An 18,599-nucleotide genomic window follows, 5' to 3' on the forward strand; every position below is an offset into this window, starting at 1 on the left:
GTGAAGGAGGGCTGGACAGGGGAGGGGGGCCGCCCTGGCTGGGGAACACCGCTGGGGCCATTGTTGCCACTTTCTCCTCTTTGTAGACATCAAGTTTTACAAAGGGTCGAATGATAAAGGTCCACAAGACCTCACCCAGAATGGCTGTTGCAGGAAGCAGAGGCTTGAGCAGCCTGTAGCCAGAAGCCCAGGCAGGCGGTGTGCCAACTACACAGGCCCATATGAAGATGTTATGGCAATAATTCTCTAAGTCTCCAAGGGACGAGATCAGAACAATGTATGGAAGGTGAAGTGATGCAGATTTCAGCATAATAAAAGGAAGGCGGCCCGAAAAATGGAACTGTTCAAAACCACAATGGCTTCATTTAATGGGTTCAATGTCCCCACTCTGCAGGAATGCTGTAGAAGATTCAGGTAGTGAGAAATACCTCAACAGACAAGAAAGCTACTTCAGGAACTTCCTTCGGCAAGGCCTTTCAAACAAGTTTTAACATTGAAAACATCCATCCTTCAAAGAGCTTGAAGCCTCAAGTGTAAATCTTCCAGGATGCACAAGACTTCCCAAGCCTTCATCCTCCCATTCCTACTTAATATCCACACGACATTGTTCGGCACTTGGTTTCCCTCCAACATGCACTGTGGTAGCCAGTCAGACATCCCCAGGGAGCACAACTGCAGCTCACTATTTTTCTCCCCATGCTCAATAAGCTCAGTAAGTGCTTGATGATTGACTAGCATTAGGAATAAACTAGGAGCATTTTACATTTACACCATCTAGTTAAACATCCCAAATAACAGATTTCCAGAAAAATGTTGCAACACATGTAAGTATTTATAGACATGCCCGGTAAGGTATGTAGCATTTGGAGAAATAGTAACTAGAACAGAGTACTGTACAAAAGAAAATAGTACACTTTTGTATGAGTCTAAGATATACTGGACAAATGGGTATTCCTATTCGTAAACATGGACATCTTAATAAAAATACAAAATTACTACATAAAGAAGCATTACATCCTTCAACTCATCTGGTGGCCATAAAATGCACAGAGGCACATAGACTTTTCTCCTGAGTCACCTGATAGATTTATATGATCAAAAGAAACAAGGGCTTCAAGTCTTCTTTTTTTTTTTTTTAAGAGATGGGGTCTTGCTAGCTTGCCCGGGTTGGACTCAAGATATTCTCCTGCCTCAGCCTCCCAGGTAGTTGGGACTATAGCAGGAGCATCTACCCTGCCCTGCTAGAACTTCAAGTTTTGATGGGCAAATTCACCCCAGAGGACAGAACAAATGCCAGTATTCTGGTTAATAGCCCCAGATAAGCCAGCATCCCACCCATCCCCAGTAAGGTGGCAGACACACAAGGGAAGCCATCTTGGACCTTCCAGGTCAACCCATCTACCAGGTGATACTACAGAGTGGGCTTTGGACACACGACATGGAAACAAATGGCCAGCTGAGTCCCACCTAAATTCCTGATCTACAAAATTATTAAAACTATAATATTTACAGTTTTAAGCCAGTAAATTAAATATACTAAAAGGTTTTGGCTTTTAGAAATTTATTTAAAAGTTTTAGGGTTTTTCTTTTTAGCCTCACATTATCCAAAACGTGTAGTTTGCCCCCAGTTCACCGGCTCTGTGCTTTACTTTGCGAAACTAGCCATGTATACAGATTCATCGGGCCTATTTCCTTTAGAACTTAATTATTCTTCCCATTGTTCCACAAATTACAGATTCTCTCCAAATGAAAACACTTCCCTCAACAACTTAAGGCCACAAACCTCTGACCTAATTCAATGTGTCTCATTAGCACATTTCCAAAACAGAGCACTTGTGGGAAGAAGAACCAAGTTCTGATCTTAGAAGCCCTGTAACTAAGTCAATAATCACTATGTCGCAAAGGTGGTGGATAGATGCTGCTCCAGCCCCGAAAATAATCAAACACGCAAAAGTTACTATTAATATTTCTTGCCAAACAACAATCACAAAAATCCAACTCCTGCACATGAGAACAAAGCGACAATGGCAGCAGCTGCAAATACATAAGCGAAGCATCACTGAAGAAAGTCTCCAGCTTAATATTGCTCCCAACACCCTCAGTGGTGGTTCACTCGTACAGCAAAGACACGGGATAAAAAATTCCACAGACTGTTTTCAAGATAATAAAATGGCATATGATGATGACTCACTAACAGACTAAAAGGAAAAAATATCCGTCAACAGTCATAGGAAGCTTACAAAGCTGCAGAGATCTGGCACCACTAAAACTCCTCCACCTCCCCTGGCTCTCACCTCCAGTACACACATGTATGTGGGACATACAAAGTGTGTGTGTTCATGTGCACACCCTTTAGGGATTAATTTGAAGCCAAGTTGCAATTGGCTAATGGCTTACTCTACTGCTTAAGACAGTATTTTATTCTTGACTGGCTCAATAAACCTGCTGAGAAAAATAAACAATGGATTTCAATCTTATAAATAATCTAGAACACAGAACCGCTGTGCAAACAGGAGAGTTGATTTACTGCGCATGATAAACAGAACAGGAAGGACCAGTGTGGCACAGTGAACCCCAAGTCCTAGTCCCATTGTCCTGGGACAGTAGAGTTCACAGGGGTTTTCTGTCTATTACACAAAGTCTAAGGCCTGGGATATCCAGGTTTCAAACTGGTCTTAAAAAGAGCATTTCAAAGCGTATCAGGTGGAGAAGCTTTGGCGGTGCCAGATCTCTGAAGCTTTGTAAGCTTCCTATGACTGTTGATGGATTTTTTTTCCTTTGGTCTGTTATATTCTGCTCATACTGAAGAGCAAAAGATGAGGAAAATGTTCCTTTAAAAATAATGAAGAGTTTTCACGTCTTAGGACCATTAATTATCTACCCATGGTTACAATGTATTTCTAACCCATTATTTATACATGTGTGAACACACACACATATTTCATTTTAAGCAAATAATAAGTAAGGCCTGTTACAGGACTCTAAGGGTGCCATAAAGAGGTATTAAAATGAGGTCCCTGCCCAGAAGGCTTTATATTCTATATAAATACATAAATGCATTCATGCACACATGTATACAGAATAAAAACGCATGGAAAAGAGGAATCAGAGTCAAGTCCAAGACTAAAATAAAATAAATTTTAATTTTGTTTTTTGTTGTTGTTTTTGAGACAGAGTCTCACTCTGTTGCCCAGGCTGGAGCATAGCAGCGTGATCTTGGCTCACTGCAGCCTCGAACTCCCGGGCTCAAGTGATCCTCTCACCTCAGCCTCCCAAGTAGCTGTAACTACAGGTGCGCGTCACCATACCCAGCTAATTTTTTGCATTTTTTGTAGAGATGGGGTTTCACCATGTTGCCTAGGCTAGACTTGAACTCCTGGGCTCAAGTGATCCTCCCATCTCAACCTCCCAAAGTGCTGGGATTACAGACATGAGCCACTGTACCTGGCCAATCTTAATTTTAAGAGGGTAGAACAAAACCCAACTCTGCTGAGATGAAATGGGCCCTTTGTGTAACAGTAACCAGCCTGAGGAGGGGCAGAGGCAGCCCCAGCAAGACCGTTAGAAATGAGGGAACTTTAGCAGGGCACCGTGGCTCACGCCTGTGATCCCAGCACTTTGGGAGGCCAAGGTGGGTGGATCACCTGAGGTCGGGAGTTCGAGACCAGCCTGGCCAACACAGTGAAACCTCATCTCTACTAAAAATACAAAATTAGCCAGGCGTGGTGGCACATGCCTATAATCCTGGCCACTTGGGAGGAAGAGGGAGGAGAATCGCTTGAACCCGAGAGACGGAGGTTGTGGTGAGCTGAGATTGCGCCATTGCACTCCAGCCTGGGCAACAAGAGTGAAACTCCATCTCAAAAAAAAAAAAAGAAATGAGGGAACTCAGATACCTTTCAGAGAAGACCCCTGGCCCACCTGGCCCCTTCCCTAGGGGCCATGAAGGTAAGCACCCTTATTCACCTCAGACATCCCATCCTAGACAGCACAGGCCTGGGGTTACCAAAAGCTCCCCCAAAATCCCAACTTTGTCAACTGGGATAGTTTAGACATTTCAATAGTTGGCCGGGCGCGGTGGCTCACGCCTGTAATCCCAGCACTTTGGGAGGCCGAGGCGGATGAATCACGAGGTCAAGAGATCAAGACCATCCTGGCCAACATGGTGAAACTCCATCTCTACTATAACTCTACTAAAAATACAAAACTTAGCTAGGCATGGTGGCGCATGCCTGTAGTCCCAGCTACTCGGGAGGCTGAAGAGAGCTGAGATCGCACCACTGCACTCCAGCCTGGGCAACAGAGGGAGATTCCCTCTCTAAATAAATAAATAACATGTCAATAGTCAAATCCTGGGGATTATGATACCACAATTGAGAGGATTCAGAAGAAGGATTTAAGACACTTGAGCAGAACAAAGAATTGTATTTCCAAAGTAGGGGGGTCGGGTTGGGGGGAAGAAACATGGACCATTAATACTGAAACTAATTGAAAAATTAAACATCTCAGAAAACTTAGCTTAATGGAATTCTGGTATCCCAAAGGAAGGTTTCTCCTGTTTGCTTTTCCTATTTACCTAACACAATTAATGGTTTTCAAATATACATGACAGGAAAAAAAAAATCTTAACTGGGAGTATGGGGATGCCTTTCCCATGTTGAGCAGCTGGGACTGAGACTGAGGTTAATGCTTTGCTTTACTTTTCAAAACAATACTATTAATTTTTACTCTATTTTCCTAAGCATTACTCAAGGGTATAGTTTCAAATAAGATTAAAAATGAACTAGTTATTCAAGGATTATAATTTCAGATACATTTTGAAACTTAGTTTTAATGTTGGTTTCCTAACAGACTAGATAGATATATTTTTAAAATATCAGCAAACTAGTTTTCAAAGTCAGAATAGATCTTACAAGGCTAAAAAAGAATGTATGATATAAAATATAAGCTTCAAGTGGATAAATCCATTGACTGTTAACCACAGTAACCACAACTTGTAAGTCTTTCTAAAGACCAATTCAAACCTTCCATTTGTTTTACTAGCTAATAAAATGGTGGAGACTATTTAGGCTTCAAAGTCATAAATGTCTCTATCTAAAAGTCATCCAGGTAACCAAGACACAGCCAAATCATAAGAAATATAGGTTAGCAAATACCAACAGCAAATAAATCCCTGCAAGCAACATTTTGTTCAATAACACTTTAAAAGCCCCCAAGCATACTTCATTTGAGTGCAGTTTCTATAAGTAATACATTTCAAATAATTAAAGCATTCTCATGCCATTCCCACTAGTTTTCATATGTAGGATAACGCCAAGGTCAGGCTGCTTACACTGAGAACAGCAACTGTCCAAGGCCCTTGGTTTAAAAAGTCACCTAATTTTTTAATACCTCCTTTTCTTTCCAACATCAGCACCAAAAGTCTCTTATGTACTTCACTTACACAAGGGAATATCAGCCAGTCTCTCATAGATTACCCTCACTAAAACTGGACCACTGCCCAGGCAAATATCCCTATAGTTCAGACTATCACAATTAATAGATTCAAGCCTCTGCTCCATTTTAATGGGAACAAACTCTCAGCACAGGAATAGCTATAGGATCACAGTACTTACTGCCAAAATGCAGTGCCTGTTTCTACTGGCAATCACTTTGGCCTCAAATGGAAAATTCCAACTGTTTATATCTATGTGAGCACAAATTATTAAGAAAAACAGTATGGCACATAAATGTCTTTCCTCTTACCCATCTTGCCAGCCCCTCAAATAACTTATATTTCTTTTTCATACATAAGGAATGCAAATAAAAGAAAGCAATGCCCGAAAACACTGTGGTATTAAACCTTTAACACTATGTAAACTTCAGTTAACGAGAAGGCCATCCTTCCACATAAAAAGGCTTATTAGAAACTGAAACAGAATCTGGCAAGGTCTAACTCAGACTGCATGCCACAAGGTAAAGAGAACAAGAGTTTCTGTATAAAGTAAGACAGGAGTTACAATCGTGTTTCTAGGAAAAAACGGGAGTGGGAATTGAGAAGAAAACTATATTAAGAAGTCCTGGCTCGAGGTCAGGCGCGGTGGCTCACGCTTATAATCCCAGCACTTTGGGAGGCCGAGGTGGGCGGATCACGAGGTCAGGAGATCGAGACCATCCTGGTTAACACGGTGAAACCCCGTCTCTACTAAAAATACAAAAAATTAGCCAGGCGTGGTGGCGGGCGCCTGTAGTCCCAGCTACTCGGGAGGCTGAGGCAGGAGAATGGCATGAACCCAGGACGCGGAGCTTGCAGTGAGCTGAGATTGCATAATTGCACTCCAGCCTGGGCGACAGAGCGAGACTCCGTCTCAAAAAAAAAAAAAAAAAAAAAAAGACATCCTATTATTGACAGTGGAAATAAGCCCAGATACTTTGATGTTTGAAATATTTTGCAATAATTAGAAAAACAAAATCAAGCCCTAATAGTGAAACTTTACAATTCTAACAGAATAAAGACAGTATCATTTTAAGAATGATATAATATGTAGGCTCAGAATTCTGCAAGTCTGCATTACTGTAAATAGCAGTGCTTCCTAAACTTTACTGTACTTTGGAATCCTCTGGGGGGTCCATTTAAATGCAAATTCTGGCTCAAGAGACAAGGATAGCGCCTGAGAATCTTCCATTTTAATGACAGTGATGAGAGTGCTGGCCTGAGGAGCACATTGTGAGCGGTGAGGATAGACAACGTTTGTAGAAGAGGGACAAGGTTTAAAAACAGAGACCTTCTAATGTACTGGTATGTGGCCGTGACACATTTGCACACTCTCAGCAGCATCAGCCGACTAAGGAAGTCCATACTTTGTTATGTAACATTAGATTAAGCATTAATAAGGCTAGCAAAATTGTTTATTTAAGGTTATAATCTGAAGTTAAATAAAACTTCAGGCTGGAAGCTCATATTGAATGCTAGAATCATTTTTAACCTCTTAATATTAACAGAAACTTGATTACTCAGTCTCAAAGCACCTTTCTCAATAGCATCTATTCTCTGCTGCAGGAATATGGTCTACGCAAATGATATTTTGCCTGAAGAAAAAAGTACAGTTAATGGCCAGTAGTTACGTACATATTTAACAGAATTCATTCCCAGAAATGTGGTTGAGAAAGAAAGATGGCTTTCATGTTATTTATTAAATTAAAAATTTATTTAATTAATTTTTTTTTTTTTGAGACGAAGTCTCGCTCTGTCCCCCAGGCTGGAGTGCAGTGGCGCGATCTTGGCTCACTGCAAGCTCCGCCTCCCGGGTTCACGCCATTCTCCTGCCTCAGCCTCCCGAGTAGCTGGGACTACAGGCACCCGCCAACACGCCTGGCTAATTTTTTGTATTTTTAGTAGAGATGGGGTTTCACCGTGTTAGCCAAGGTGGTCTCGATCTCCTGACCTCATGATCCGCCCGCCTCAGCCTCCCAAAGTGCTGAGATTACAGGCTTGAGCCACCGCGCCCGGCCTAAATTAAAAATTTAAATCTCTAATACCTTTCATCCCATTACTTAAAGTTAAAAACATCAAAACTGGCTGCCCTTTCACTGGCCCTTGGTGCCATTCAAACAGTGACACATTTCCAATAGAGACAATGAAGATAGAAGGCAGGCTTCCCTTCCCATTAACTTTGAACTTTCAACTCCCCATCTGTCTTCCTACAAGACTAAATTATGAGAAGAGCCTCCTCTTTGGTCCCATCCTATACATACTATGGTAGCACAGCCCTCACTTCTCTTCTTAAAAGCCTTAAATGGGTCCCATCCCCACACTCACTCATATACATTCTTTGGAGGGAGTTCAAGGTCCCCCCAAAATCTACCCTGCAGCTATAATTTGGGCCTAAGTTCTACTGCATCCGCTTATGCAACCTGCTTTCCAACCACGCTCATGTACTTGCTGGGCACGTTTTACAATTTCCTGTCTCCATGCCTTTGTTCATAGTATTTCCTATGGCTGGAAAGTTGCTTTTCCTGTACCCTCCCAACCAGGGCCTGTCAAAAATGAATCCTTCCTTCAAAGCCCAGTTCAAACACCGCCCCTCCAATTAGCTTTCTAGGAGCCTCTGTGCTCACTTTGTGGGGCCTGAACCTCCACCCACCAGGGCCCTCAGCACATTCTACCAAGCATGGCAGGTATGTAAATGTCATGCTGGCTCTCTGCAGGGCAGGGATGGCACCTTACTTCCCTTTATAGATACCCTACCCATTGCAGGGCTCAGTAGGTACCCAGAACTTTGAAAAGTTGAACTATACGCAAAATTTTCTGATAATGGGAAGTGAATGAAAATGAGTTTCTGGTATAGTAAGTATCAATGCACCACCAACTGGGATTACAAATGACACAAGCTTAATCTTCACTGGGCTAGGTGCTCAAAAATAAAAAGAAAGAGATGAGAAAGACAGCCAAAGCATGTCCCCTGTCACCTTCCATCTCTCTCCAGGGGCTAACACTTTGGGAACACCTCTTGGCTACCAAGCTGGGGCAGATCACATTGTCTTCTCACCAATCTTAGTTGCATCGGAGACAAGCAATCGCAGGTCACTGAGGAAGTGCTCCTGGACTACGACCCAGTCCCAGCTGAATTTGTCTAAGTAATAGGAGACACAGCTATAAACAAAGGCCAGGATTCAAAGGACAATCATCCAGGTGCCAGACACAAAAAGTCTTTGGTTCAAATAACCGATATGTCCTCAGAGAAGAGATATGTCACCACTGCTTGAATAATTATCTCACGATTTTGAAGAAAACTGCAATGTATAGAAAAATCAAACAAAAAATTATTTTTGGATCATCCACGATTTTGTGTTATTCGTAACATGGATTCACCTTTAGGTAATTAAGATTCTCTATTAGGCCTCCTATTTTTTCAGGAATTACCTTAACATCAAAGGTCACGTACCATCCATCTATCCAACAATAAGTGGCAGGGCTCAAAGCAGAATCAAGAGGCCTAGTTCTCCAACTGTCCTCCCAAAAGTTCAGACACCAGACGCTCTGTGACTTATACAAATATACTAACACTTAAGACTCTGATGTGGTTTATGACAAACAGTGGCTTGGCAGAGAAGAGGTATACAGCCAAGGTGAATCTAAAATGCTCCACCCGTATTCCTGACTACATTTCACCTACTAATTATATACTTTATAAGCATATTGAGGGGAGGTAAATGGTTAAGGAGAAACAGAGAATGGGAAAAAGTATAATAAACTATAGGATATTTGCACAACCATGACACTAAAAGATTTGACTTGTAGTTATTCTCTCGGGTACCCTGAGGTTAACACGTAATACCCATTCAACTAAGCCTCTATAAACAGTTGGGTTTTCCGCAATCACAGCCACTATTCCCACTTCAGTGGGCAGCAGTGTTCAGAGAAAAGCCAGATTTAGCTCCTGTGTAATAAACACCAGAAACCAGAAGAGCTAGGAAAGCTGTTTACGTCTATGCCCACCAGGAACCCTTCTCTGCTATAACCGCATGAATGAACTGGTAAGAATGAGGTCTCAACAAAGCTTCAAGACGGAGGCTGTTAACTAGGCGCTGCCCTCCAAGTTTTTGGCAAGACAGATTAATGAAAAACAGGTAACTTCTTTTTATACAGGCTCAGTATATTTACAAGCAGAAAGGAATTCTGTACTCTTCAAAGCATTTAGCTACCACCTTATGTAGTATTTAAGGTAGACAGAAAGAACAATCATTTTCAAGTATTTTTATGTACTCTTTACAAACATTATCTCATTTAAATTCTCAAAATAATCAAAAGGGTAGGAATTATCACCCCATTTTACAAACACAGAAATTAAAGGACAGAGGGGATGAATAATCTGCCTAAGGTCCCAGAGCAAGTAAGTAGCAAAGAAGGCAAGAATCATCACTTCATTCTCAGGCACTGCAACAAGTAATGATGTACAGGCATTTTATAACGACCACAGTACCTACACAATTTTCATGCAGAGAAACACCATTTTACAGAAAATAACTTCCCAGTGTTGTCAAGATTTGACCTGAGCTTTCCAATGAACAGCTCAAGGCAGACTGCACAGTTAAAAAGAGATCATCAAGTACTATAGTTACCAGTAAGGCCAAGAATAGAACACAGGTCTGCTGACCCTTGCACCAATGCCCAATCAGGCATGTTCTTTTGGATGCTGATACCCTTCTGAAGTTTCAAGTCACTTGAGAACAGCAAAGAAATGAGTTAATAATTCTGGTAGACAGAAGAAAATGTAAGCCAGGCATGGTAGCGCGCACCTGTAATCCCAGCTATTCGGGATCACTTGAGACCAGCCAGGGCAACGGAGTTAGATCTTGTCTCATTAAAAAAAAAGAGAGAGAGAGAGAGACAGAATATGAAAAGTATCTATGTTAGAGGGATTTGCTACCAAAAGGGGCATGACTATAAGAATTCTACCCAGCAAGTTTTGAATCAACAACACTGGTACATGCAAATTTCATCTTCTGCAGCAAAAAGTAAAAAATGACCTCTGCCCTCCCCTCCCTGTGGGCTGTGAATGATTAGCTTGGCTATGTTGATAACTAGAGAAAATAAGAAAATACAAGATGAGTGCCTCTCCCAGCTCATTATAATACTTACAGATTTACCCTACTACCAAACTCCTCCAGTGCAATGCAAAAGACAGCAAGGACACTACGAATATTTAGCAAATGTCAGGCATAATAAATCCTCCATTGCTGCAAACAACTCTCTCATTAGTTCCAATGATGGTGACTGATGAAGACTTTGGAAATAGGAAGACTGCTGGGTGCTAGAGAAGGGAGAAGAGCTACAGGGTGGGAAACTGTGAAGGCGGAGGAGTGATGGGGAAAGGTCTCAGGAAAGAGGCTAGTGGAAAAGACAACCAGAGAACTAGCTCAAAAGGTTGGTGTACTGAGAATGCCTCTGAAGGAGAAAAAAGGCTATTTATTTACGGAGTCACATGTCGTCAATAAGAAGGGACAATAGAGCAAAAAGAAAAACAGAGCAGAAGAACTTAACTAGGTTAAAGATTACTCACATCTGCTTCCACTACGGAGATAAAACACTAAGTAAAATTACCCAGCATTTCCAAATGCCAGACGGTAGATTTTAGATTTAATGCTTAATCTTGCAATTATAAATTTATTTTTTAAAACTGAAAGATGAAATAATTGTCAAGATACTTCTGTATCAAATTCTTCATGGTTTGCAACTTTTAGCAGAGCAGAGACAGAACTTGAGAGGCTACAATCTGAGCGATCAGGAGAAATCTACTCACTGATCTCTTTTCTACTCAGCCAAACCAAACTTCCCACACTCAGGCAAAGGCATTTTAATTTTTAATCATATCAAACTACAAGTCACTGAAATCCCCAGAAAACTTAAAATATGTATCTCAATATTCCATATTAAATAACTCTAACCTGTTCTGGGAAGGGTAAGAAATAAGTTGATTATATAGATTGGCATCATAATACATCTTAGTTTAATGTTTATAAACAGGTTTCTCTCTCTGTTTTTTACCATTCTCAGTATGATCCATCCTAGCATATGAGATGCATAATACTTCAATTTAATTGTCATTGACTGATGTAAATCATCCATTTATATATACAAGACTATACTTGAAATCACAAAACCCTTCTTCCCCATGAGTTATCACTGTCCTTGAGGTACTATATAGTAAGTGTCCAGAAAAACAGCTCATTTTTAAAAAGACAGAATTAAACAAGAGGAAATCAGTAAACAACACCCAATTAAAAAACTAAACCAAAAAACCCAAATTATCCGCATACTTTTATAGTAGATATTCTTCCATCCATCTCCCACCTCCACTCCCTAAAAAGGCAGCTCAATGTCTAGGCAGATTAAACATGGATCACTCCTCCCAAAGTCCTGAAGAGTGTTTCTGGTTAATGAGTCCTCCCTTCGCCCTCAGACAGTAGAGTGGCTGATCCAACCCCATCCCATCTGCCCTATCCCGTGGCCTAGCCAGAGGGAAGACTCTCTCCCCATCTGCCTCTACACCACCAGGGAAGGAGATGGGGAGGGAGGCAACTATAGGGAAATGAGAATGAATCCCTTCCCCGCATTCTCTTCATATAATTTCACTCTGTATTTTCCTCAGCAAATCCTTCCACCTCACGTTTATCGGGCATATGTGTCAGCTCTAACCCCCAGCTTTGTGAAATACAAAGTAGTTTTTTGTAAAACTCCATTTAAGCAATTTATAAGATCCCCTGTATATCTGTCCAGTGGAAAGTGCAAACTTTTAGGGCTAGAATATTAAAGAGTTAAAACTCCTCTTCAAAACAGAGCAACACTGAAAAATGGAAAAAATCTCCCAGAATTCAAAGTATAATAAGCTACAAACCTCTGGTTTGGTTGATGATTTCTGCCAATTACCAAATTCAAACTAGTGATAAAATGCTATTTCCTATTCCAGCCACTATGTTTAAAATTTGATGTTAACTCTCCAACAATCCTTCCCCCACAACTAACCCTCTGTTCCCAAAGACCTTTCTGTTCTTAGAGTTACAACAGAAGTCTATGTTCTCCAGGCGGATAAGCATAATCTGTCACTTTACTATCTAAAAATCATGAACTCAAATTAAAAGTCAAGGGAGTAAAACGGAGAGAATTCTGGAGGCCAGCCCGAGTCTGAGCACAGCGCAGGGTTAAAGCAAACCATTTCATAAGATCAAATGTGGAAAGGCAGCAGGAGCAAAGAGGAAAAAATCAAGTTACATAAAGTCCAATTGTACTCACTGTTTCCTTATTGGGAAGCAGCTCCTTTCTAATTCTGAAGAAGTTCTTCCCGTACTGCCTGAGTCCCTTAACGAAGCGTTTCTGTGATAAAAAGAAACAAATGGGATGTAAAAACCAAAACCAAAACAGGATGTCAGCAAAGCAAAGATATCTACAATCAGCAGAATAACAACCACAAAATAAGTCTCGGCTAGGGAATACTGACGAGGCTGGGAGAGTATGTCAGCTGCTCCGCTGGGACCCACTGGCCAGGGCAGGCCCCAACTACCTTCATCAGAACCCCAATCCCACCCACCAGGCAGGGCAGCGCGTTTAAGAGAAGGACGTCCTGCATCTGAGGCTAAGAAGCAATTTGTCCCCTCTGCCACCAGGCACATTCTGGTGCACGAAGGTATAAATATGCTCCATGTTTTAATAAAACACAACTGCTTTCCCACCTGAGAACCAAGCTTCCCAGAAGTGTCGAGCAGAAAGGGGGAACAGAACCAAACCTGGTGACTCTTCTCCAGAAGGGAACCCTAGGGGGTTAAAAGGCCGCTTTCCTTAATCCAAAGAATTTGCCAGGAGGCACCGGAAGGCACCAGTATCACAGAAGCCCACCATGAAAGCCAGCGGGCCTGCCCCGCCGTCCGTCATTAAAAGCCACTCCGAGCCACCAGAGAATAACCAGCACCCCTTCCGCCCTCCCGACGCCACTCGCCGCCCCCATCCATTTTCGCAGCAGTCTCAGACTCGTCCCCAACGCCAGCCCGGAGACTTTCACTTTGTCCCATGCCTCCCGAGCACCCCTCCCCGCCCCGGTGGGGGCAGCTCCTGGCTCCGAGCCCCCACCTCGGGGCTCCCAGCCCGGTCCCGGGCGGCCGACCCCAGCAGCCACAGGTAAGCGCCCGGGGTCCGGGGCGGCAAGAGGCCGTCGCCTGTCACTGGGCTCCGGCTCCACAAAGCGCAGGGCGGAGGCGGCCGCGGGTGTTTCGGCGTGTGACCGCGGCGGGGCCGCGCGGCGCGGGGCCCGGGGGGCGCGGGGCTGGGGCCGCCGCCGACGGGGGAGGAGGCAGGAGCGCGGCGCGCAGAGCCCGGCGCGGCCGCGGGCGGCTGCAAAAGGCGGCCTGGATCGCCGCCGCCCTCCTGCCCGCCAGCCGGGTCCCCGCGCCCCGGCCCCGCCCCCCACCCCGAGGCCGGAGCCTCCAGGGCACCTGGCGCTGGAATCTGTGTCCTCCTTCCGGACAGGAGAATATCAAGGCGGCAAAGCACAGAAACTTCCTCCCTACCGCAGCAAGCGTGGGGAGACGGCGCCCACGGGGCTGGGGCCCTTCCCAGGCTGCTGGGTCTCCAGCCCACGTTCTGGATGGACGAGGTCGGCAGCACCCCGGCCGCACGCCCTCCGCCCCCGCCCCGCCTCAGCTGCGAAATGGGGAGCTGGCCCCGACGCCCCCCGCCGTCCCTTCCGGCCCGCGATTGTGGGCGGCCGCTCCCTGCCGGCCCAGGCATTAGCCTGCAGTTCCCCGGGCGCCGCTTCACAACTAAATCACCGCGGAAGCTTCCCAGCCAATAAATCACCTGCCCACCGGGCAGAGGGTCCCTCCCACTCCCTGTATTTGAGACCCGCCAGGCGGATTCAGTGAAGGGCCAGACTTAGCCTTTTAAGACCAGTCTGCAACCTCCTATTCCAGTAGTGGAGGCTTTGCGTTTTTGGATTTCACCCTTGCTGAGATATGACTCATCATTGTCAATTTTCAATATAATTCATACAGTTCGAAGGGAAAATCTCTCAAGGCACAAGAAAGCAGCAAGCTCTCCTCTAGTGAGGAGGAGTGACCTTTGTTACTTGACAAAAGTATCGTTTATATGATCAACAGGCATCCTACGCTGTGTGCACACAGCGTATCACCGGGAGAGACGGCAGGGAAAGATGGCCCTGCCCTCAAGGAGCTGCAGTCTGCCCAGGAAGGCAGCCAGGTAAACAAACCAGTCCTAGGGCCTGCAAGAAAAGCAGCAGAGGAACAAAGGGTGGTGGGTGGAGCTAGGAAGAGGAAGCAACTTACTCTGCTTGCTGATGTCTTAGAGGAAGTGACAAGGAAGAGTGTGAGCCTTCCAGGTGGGCTCCAGCAGGGCTTCCAGCAGAAGTTAGCCAGGAAAAGGCACAGAGAACATTCTGGGAACTGCAAGGAGGACAGGGTGTGCAGAATGGAGTGCCAGCAGATAAGACGAAAGAGGCAGGCAAGGATCGGGTTGCGGAGAGCCCTTCAGGCCGCACGAAGAGTTCCTAATTGTAGGCTGGCAGAAAGGCTGAAGCTGGAGCTTTCCATGAAAAGAATGGATGAGGACTGTGCCAGTGGCAGTGTGGCCTAAGTGTAGATTAGGGACAGACCATTTAAAGAGGCTGGTGACACAGTTCAGGTATGAGATGAGGACCTGAACTACTGGTACACTCCACCTCAGTCATCAGAATTCCTGCCGCTTACTTAATCCATTCTTCAAGTATTCAGTTATTTACTGAGCACCTAGCTGAGAGGGGTCTAGGAAGATAATAAAGGTTGCCCTGGACTTTTATTGAACTGTGATTCATTTTTGCAGGTAAGATAAATATGTGTGAAGTCATTACAGAACATTCTGAGATGTTATCTGGCCAAGCATAAAGAAGTGAGGTGCAGCTCATCAGTGCAGCAAGGGACCCAAGAAGGCTAGACTGCAGTGGTCTGTAGTAGTTCAGAATGCCTTCGCCAAGGCAGTGACATCAGCCAGATCATGAGGGGTGGGCAACTATTGCAGAGGTGGGAGGTGGCTTGGTGACCGGGCCCTCCGTGAAGGTCAGAGGTGGAGAATGGGAGGTGGGTTATGGGAGACAGTCTACACAGACTTGGGGCGGGCAATCTGGAGTGAGCCAGGCTGTGGAACGCCAGGACCATGCAATCCGAATGTGGGCTTGATGCCAACTGACATCTAACAGGTCCAGTAAAAGAGGCCTACACAATGAAGGCAGCATGTGAGAAAGGCTGACTCTGGAACATCAGAGTAATGTGGCAGAGTTGGACAAACAAATTCAGATCCTGTTTCTTCCATTTATTGTGATGCAATCCTTTGAACATCATCCATTCAATCAATAGTTACTAAGTACCTACTATATGCCAGGAGCCTCATATATATTAATTCGAAATCTTTACAACCTAAGAAGGAAGTACAATTATTATCCCCATTTTACAGACAAGGAAGCTGAGGCACAGACAGGTAACTAGATCAACTCCTCAGAGACAAAGCCAGAATTCAAACTAAGCCCCCTCAAATCCTCAGAGCCACACTCTGTAAAATGCAGGCAGACGTCTACAGTCGTAACTATCTTCTGTTATCATTTTCTATGACTCTACTTTCCTCTTCTGGGGTCCAACATCACATCATGAAGTCCTCAGTATTCTTCCTAAGGAGTGTCTTTTGGCCGGGTGCGGTGGCTCATGCCTGTAATCCTAGCACTTCGGGAGGCTGAGGCGGGCAGACCAGGAGATCAAGACCATCCTGGCTAACACAGTGAAACCCGTCTCTACTAAAAATACAAAAAATTAGCTGGGCATGGTGGTGGGCGCCTGTAGTCCCAGCCACTGGGGAGGCTGAGGCAGGAGAATGGCGTGAACCCGGGAGGCGGAGCTTGCAGTGAGCCGAAATTGCGCCACTGCACTCCAGCCTGGGCAACAGAGTGAGACTCCGTCTCAAAAAAAAAAAAAAAAAAAAAAAAAAAAGAGTGTCTTTCAATGCCCTCCTTTCCTGCCCATGCTAGTGGCAGTCCCAGGCCAGACCTTTATCTCTCTTTCCTAATAACCAGCCTATTAACCATCTCCCCCACCCAGCCATTTAAAAGCCTCTGCCAAGGAATTTTTCCAAACTATAGATTTCATCCTGAGTCCCACCTTATCTGGCCCTTAGCCCCTACCTAATAACAGCATGGTGGTCTCTGCAGGACAGTGTTTACACTCCTTAGCCCTGAATTCAAGGCCCTCCAGGATCCTGGCCCTGCCCACCTTTCCAGCCAGACATCCAGTAATGCTAACTGGCCCACACTGGGACCTCTGTCTCAACTCCAGAATCTGGGTAAGGCATCTCCAGGTTCACCTCAAAATCTCTCCTACTCCCAAATGAAACCAGATGTCCAGTTACTCTCTCATTCATTTATTTATTTGTATAAGGCCTGCTTACCCAAAAAGTCCATAAACTCTTAAAAGAATTACATCTTACACCTAGTGCCTCCGTATAACACTAGGCAGTTGATGCTCACAACATTTTTTGTCTCTTTTAAAAATTATTTATTTATTAACGATGAGGTCTCACTATATTGACCAGGCTGGTCTCAAACTCCTGGCCTCAAGCAATCCTCCCGCTTTGGCCTCCCAAAGTGTTGAGATTACAGGTGTGAGTCACCGCACCTGGACAAGTGAAACCAACCATGAGATGCTGAGGGCCTGGGCTAGGGTGGTCACAGTGGAAATGGACTGTTGAAAGCCAGAAGGTCCATTTTGAACTCTCCTAACAGAGCTGACCTCTTGCTCCATGATGCCAAACTCTCCTAGTTTTGCTCATACCACTCGGCCTAATTCTCTACTCAACCTCTAAATGCTGGAGTCTCCCCAGAGCTTTGTCCTAAGGCTTTCTGCTATATACATCTTTTCCCCATATGATCTCCACTGTTCCCTTGGCTCTAAATATCTTTCGAGATTGTCACTGGTATTTCTAAGACTAAATCTATGGTCCAAGTCCACTGGGAACACTCAACTTGAACGTTTCACAGGTATCTCAAACTAATTACTTCCAGAAATAGGAATTTGACATCTGGTGGTGAACACAGACCTACCACAGCTGTCAATGTATGTCAATACAATGCTATCAAGAGCAAAGCACTCTTGGCCCTACTTAAAAAAAAAAAAAAAAAGGAAGTAAAAGCTTCATGTGGCCTGTACTGTTACTTCTCTATGGAAAGCCACAAGGCCTCAAAACCAGCAAAACATCTGCTTCTCAGAGACCAGCCTTTAGCTTGTGGTTTACCAGAAATGTAGAGTAGCCTTGAAAATTGAAACAAAGACGACCACTTACAGCAGTCAATGATTGGAAGGGGTCACACGTGAAAGAGACTTCTGTTGCGGCTGTCTCCTTTCCCTCTATAAATTCATCTCTCTTCAAATGAAGACCCTAAAGTTTTTAAGACTTTAACAATTAACACTATTGACTTATAAATCAACAGGCCCTATAAGCCTCTAAATGCAAGTTCATGGAGACAGTCTGTTTCTTAACAGTCTTCTAGTTGTTGAGCTGAAATTCGGCATTTCCAGTGCTGAAATTCAAGGTCTCATGAATTATTTCTGTGTCCATTAGTTTTTCTATCACTCCCAGTGTATAGATATTAGAATAGCAGGATGCCAAGGGTAAAGGAGGAGGGAAATGTAGAAGGCGAGTCACTGGCTTGGCCACTGCTGCCAGCGCTGGGCAGCTCTGCTGTTTATGCTCCCCAGCTCATAGCCTGCCCACTCTCAGATGCACGAACTGAGGGTCTTGGGATGTTGGCACTTGTTTCTCTGGTGTGTTCATGCCCAACCAACCCAACTAGGTGCTGCTCCTTGTAAACACAAAACAAGTCCTTTTCTGTTTCTGTATCCCCATAGCCAGGTGAGATCCAAATATAAATATATATTTATTTATGGCAAGGAGATTGTTGCCTTGTGTTACAACTTATGTTTATGATTCTGTGCTCTAATTTTTAGATAAACTGCTATAGTTTTCCACTATTGAGCTGAATTTCATATCACCATCAAAAGTTACCTACCTACAAGTCCCTAGTAGAGAAAATTTA

At 44.2% G+C, this 18,599-nt stretch overlaps 1 protein-coding gene across 6 annotated transcripts in view; it reads right to left on the reverse strand.

The window, feature by feature from the left end:
* The window catches only part of RERE (arginine-glutamic acid dipeptide repeats), a 462,172-nt gene that overhangs the window by 55,906 nt on the left and 387,667 nt on the right, over nucleotides 1–18,599 (reverse strand). For 4 of the 6 annotated variants that reach the window (XM_030805464.1, XM_003274304.3, XM_030805463.1 and 1 more), the window contains one exon: nucleotides 12,773–12,853. In XM_030805464.1, coding sequence (XP_030661324.1) covers nucleotides 12,773–12,853 — 81 coding nt within the window. Of the gene's footprint in view, nucleotides 1–12,772; nucleotides 12,854–13,603; nucleotides 13,870–14,040; nucleotides 14,269–18,599 lie in introns of those variants that run through there. The other 2 variants (XM_030805467.1, XM_030805466.1) reach the window with 2 other exon arrangements.

The sequence above is a fragment of the Nomascus leucogenys genome, chromosome 24, assembly GCF_006542625.1.
Source record: "Nomascus leucogenys isolate Asia chromosome 24, Asia_NLE_v1, whole genome shotgun sequence".
Lineage (NCBI taxonomy): Eukaryota > Metazoa > Chordata > Mammalia > Primates > Hylobatidae > Nomascus > Nomascus leucogenys.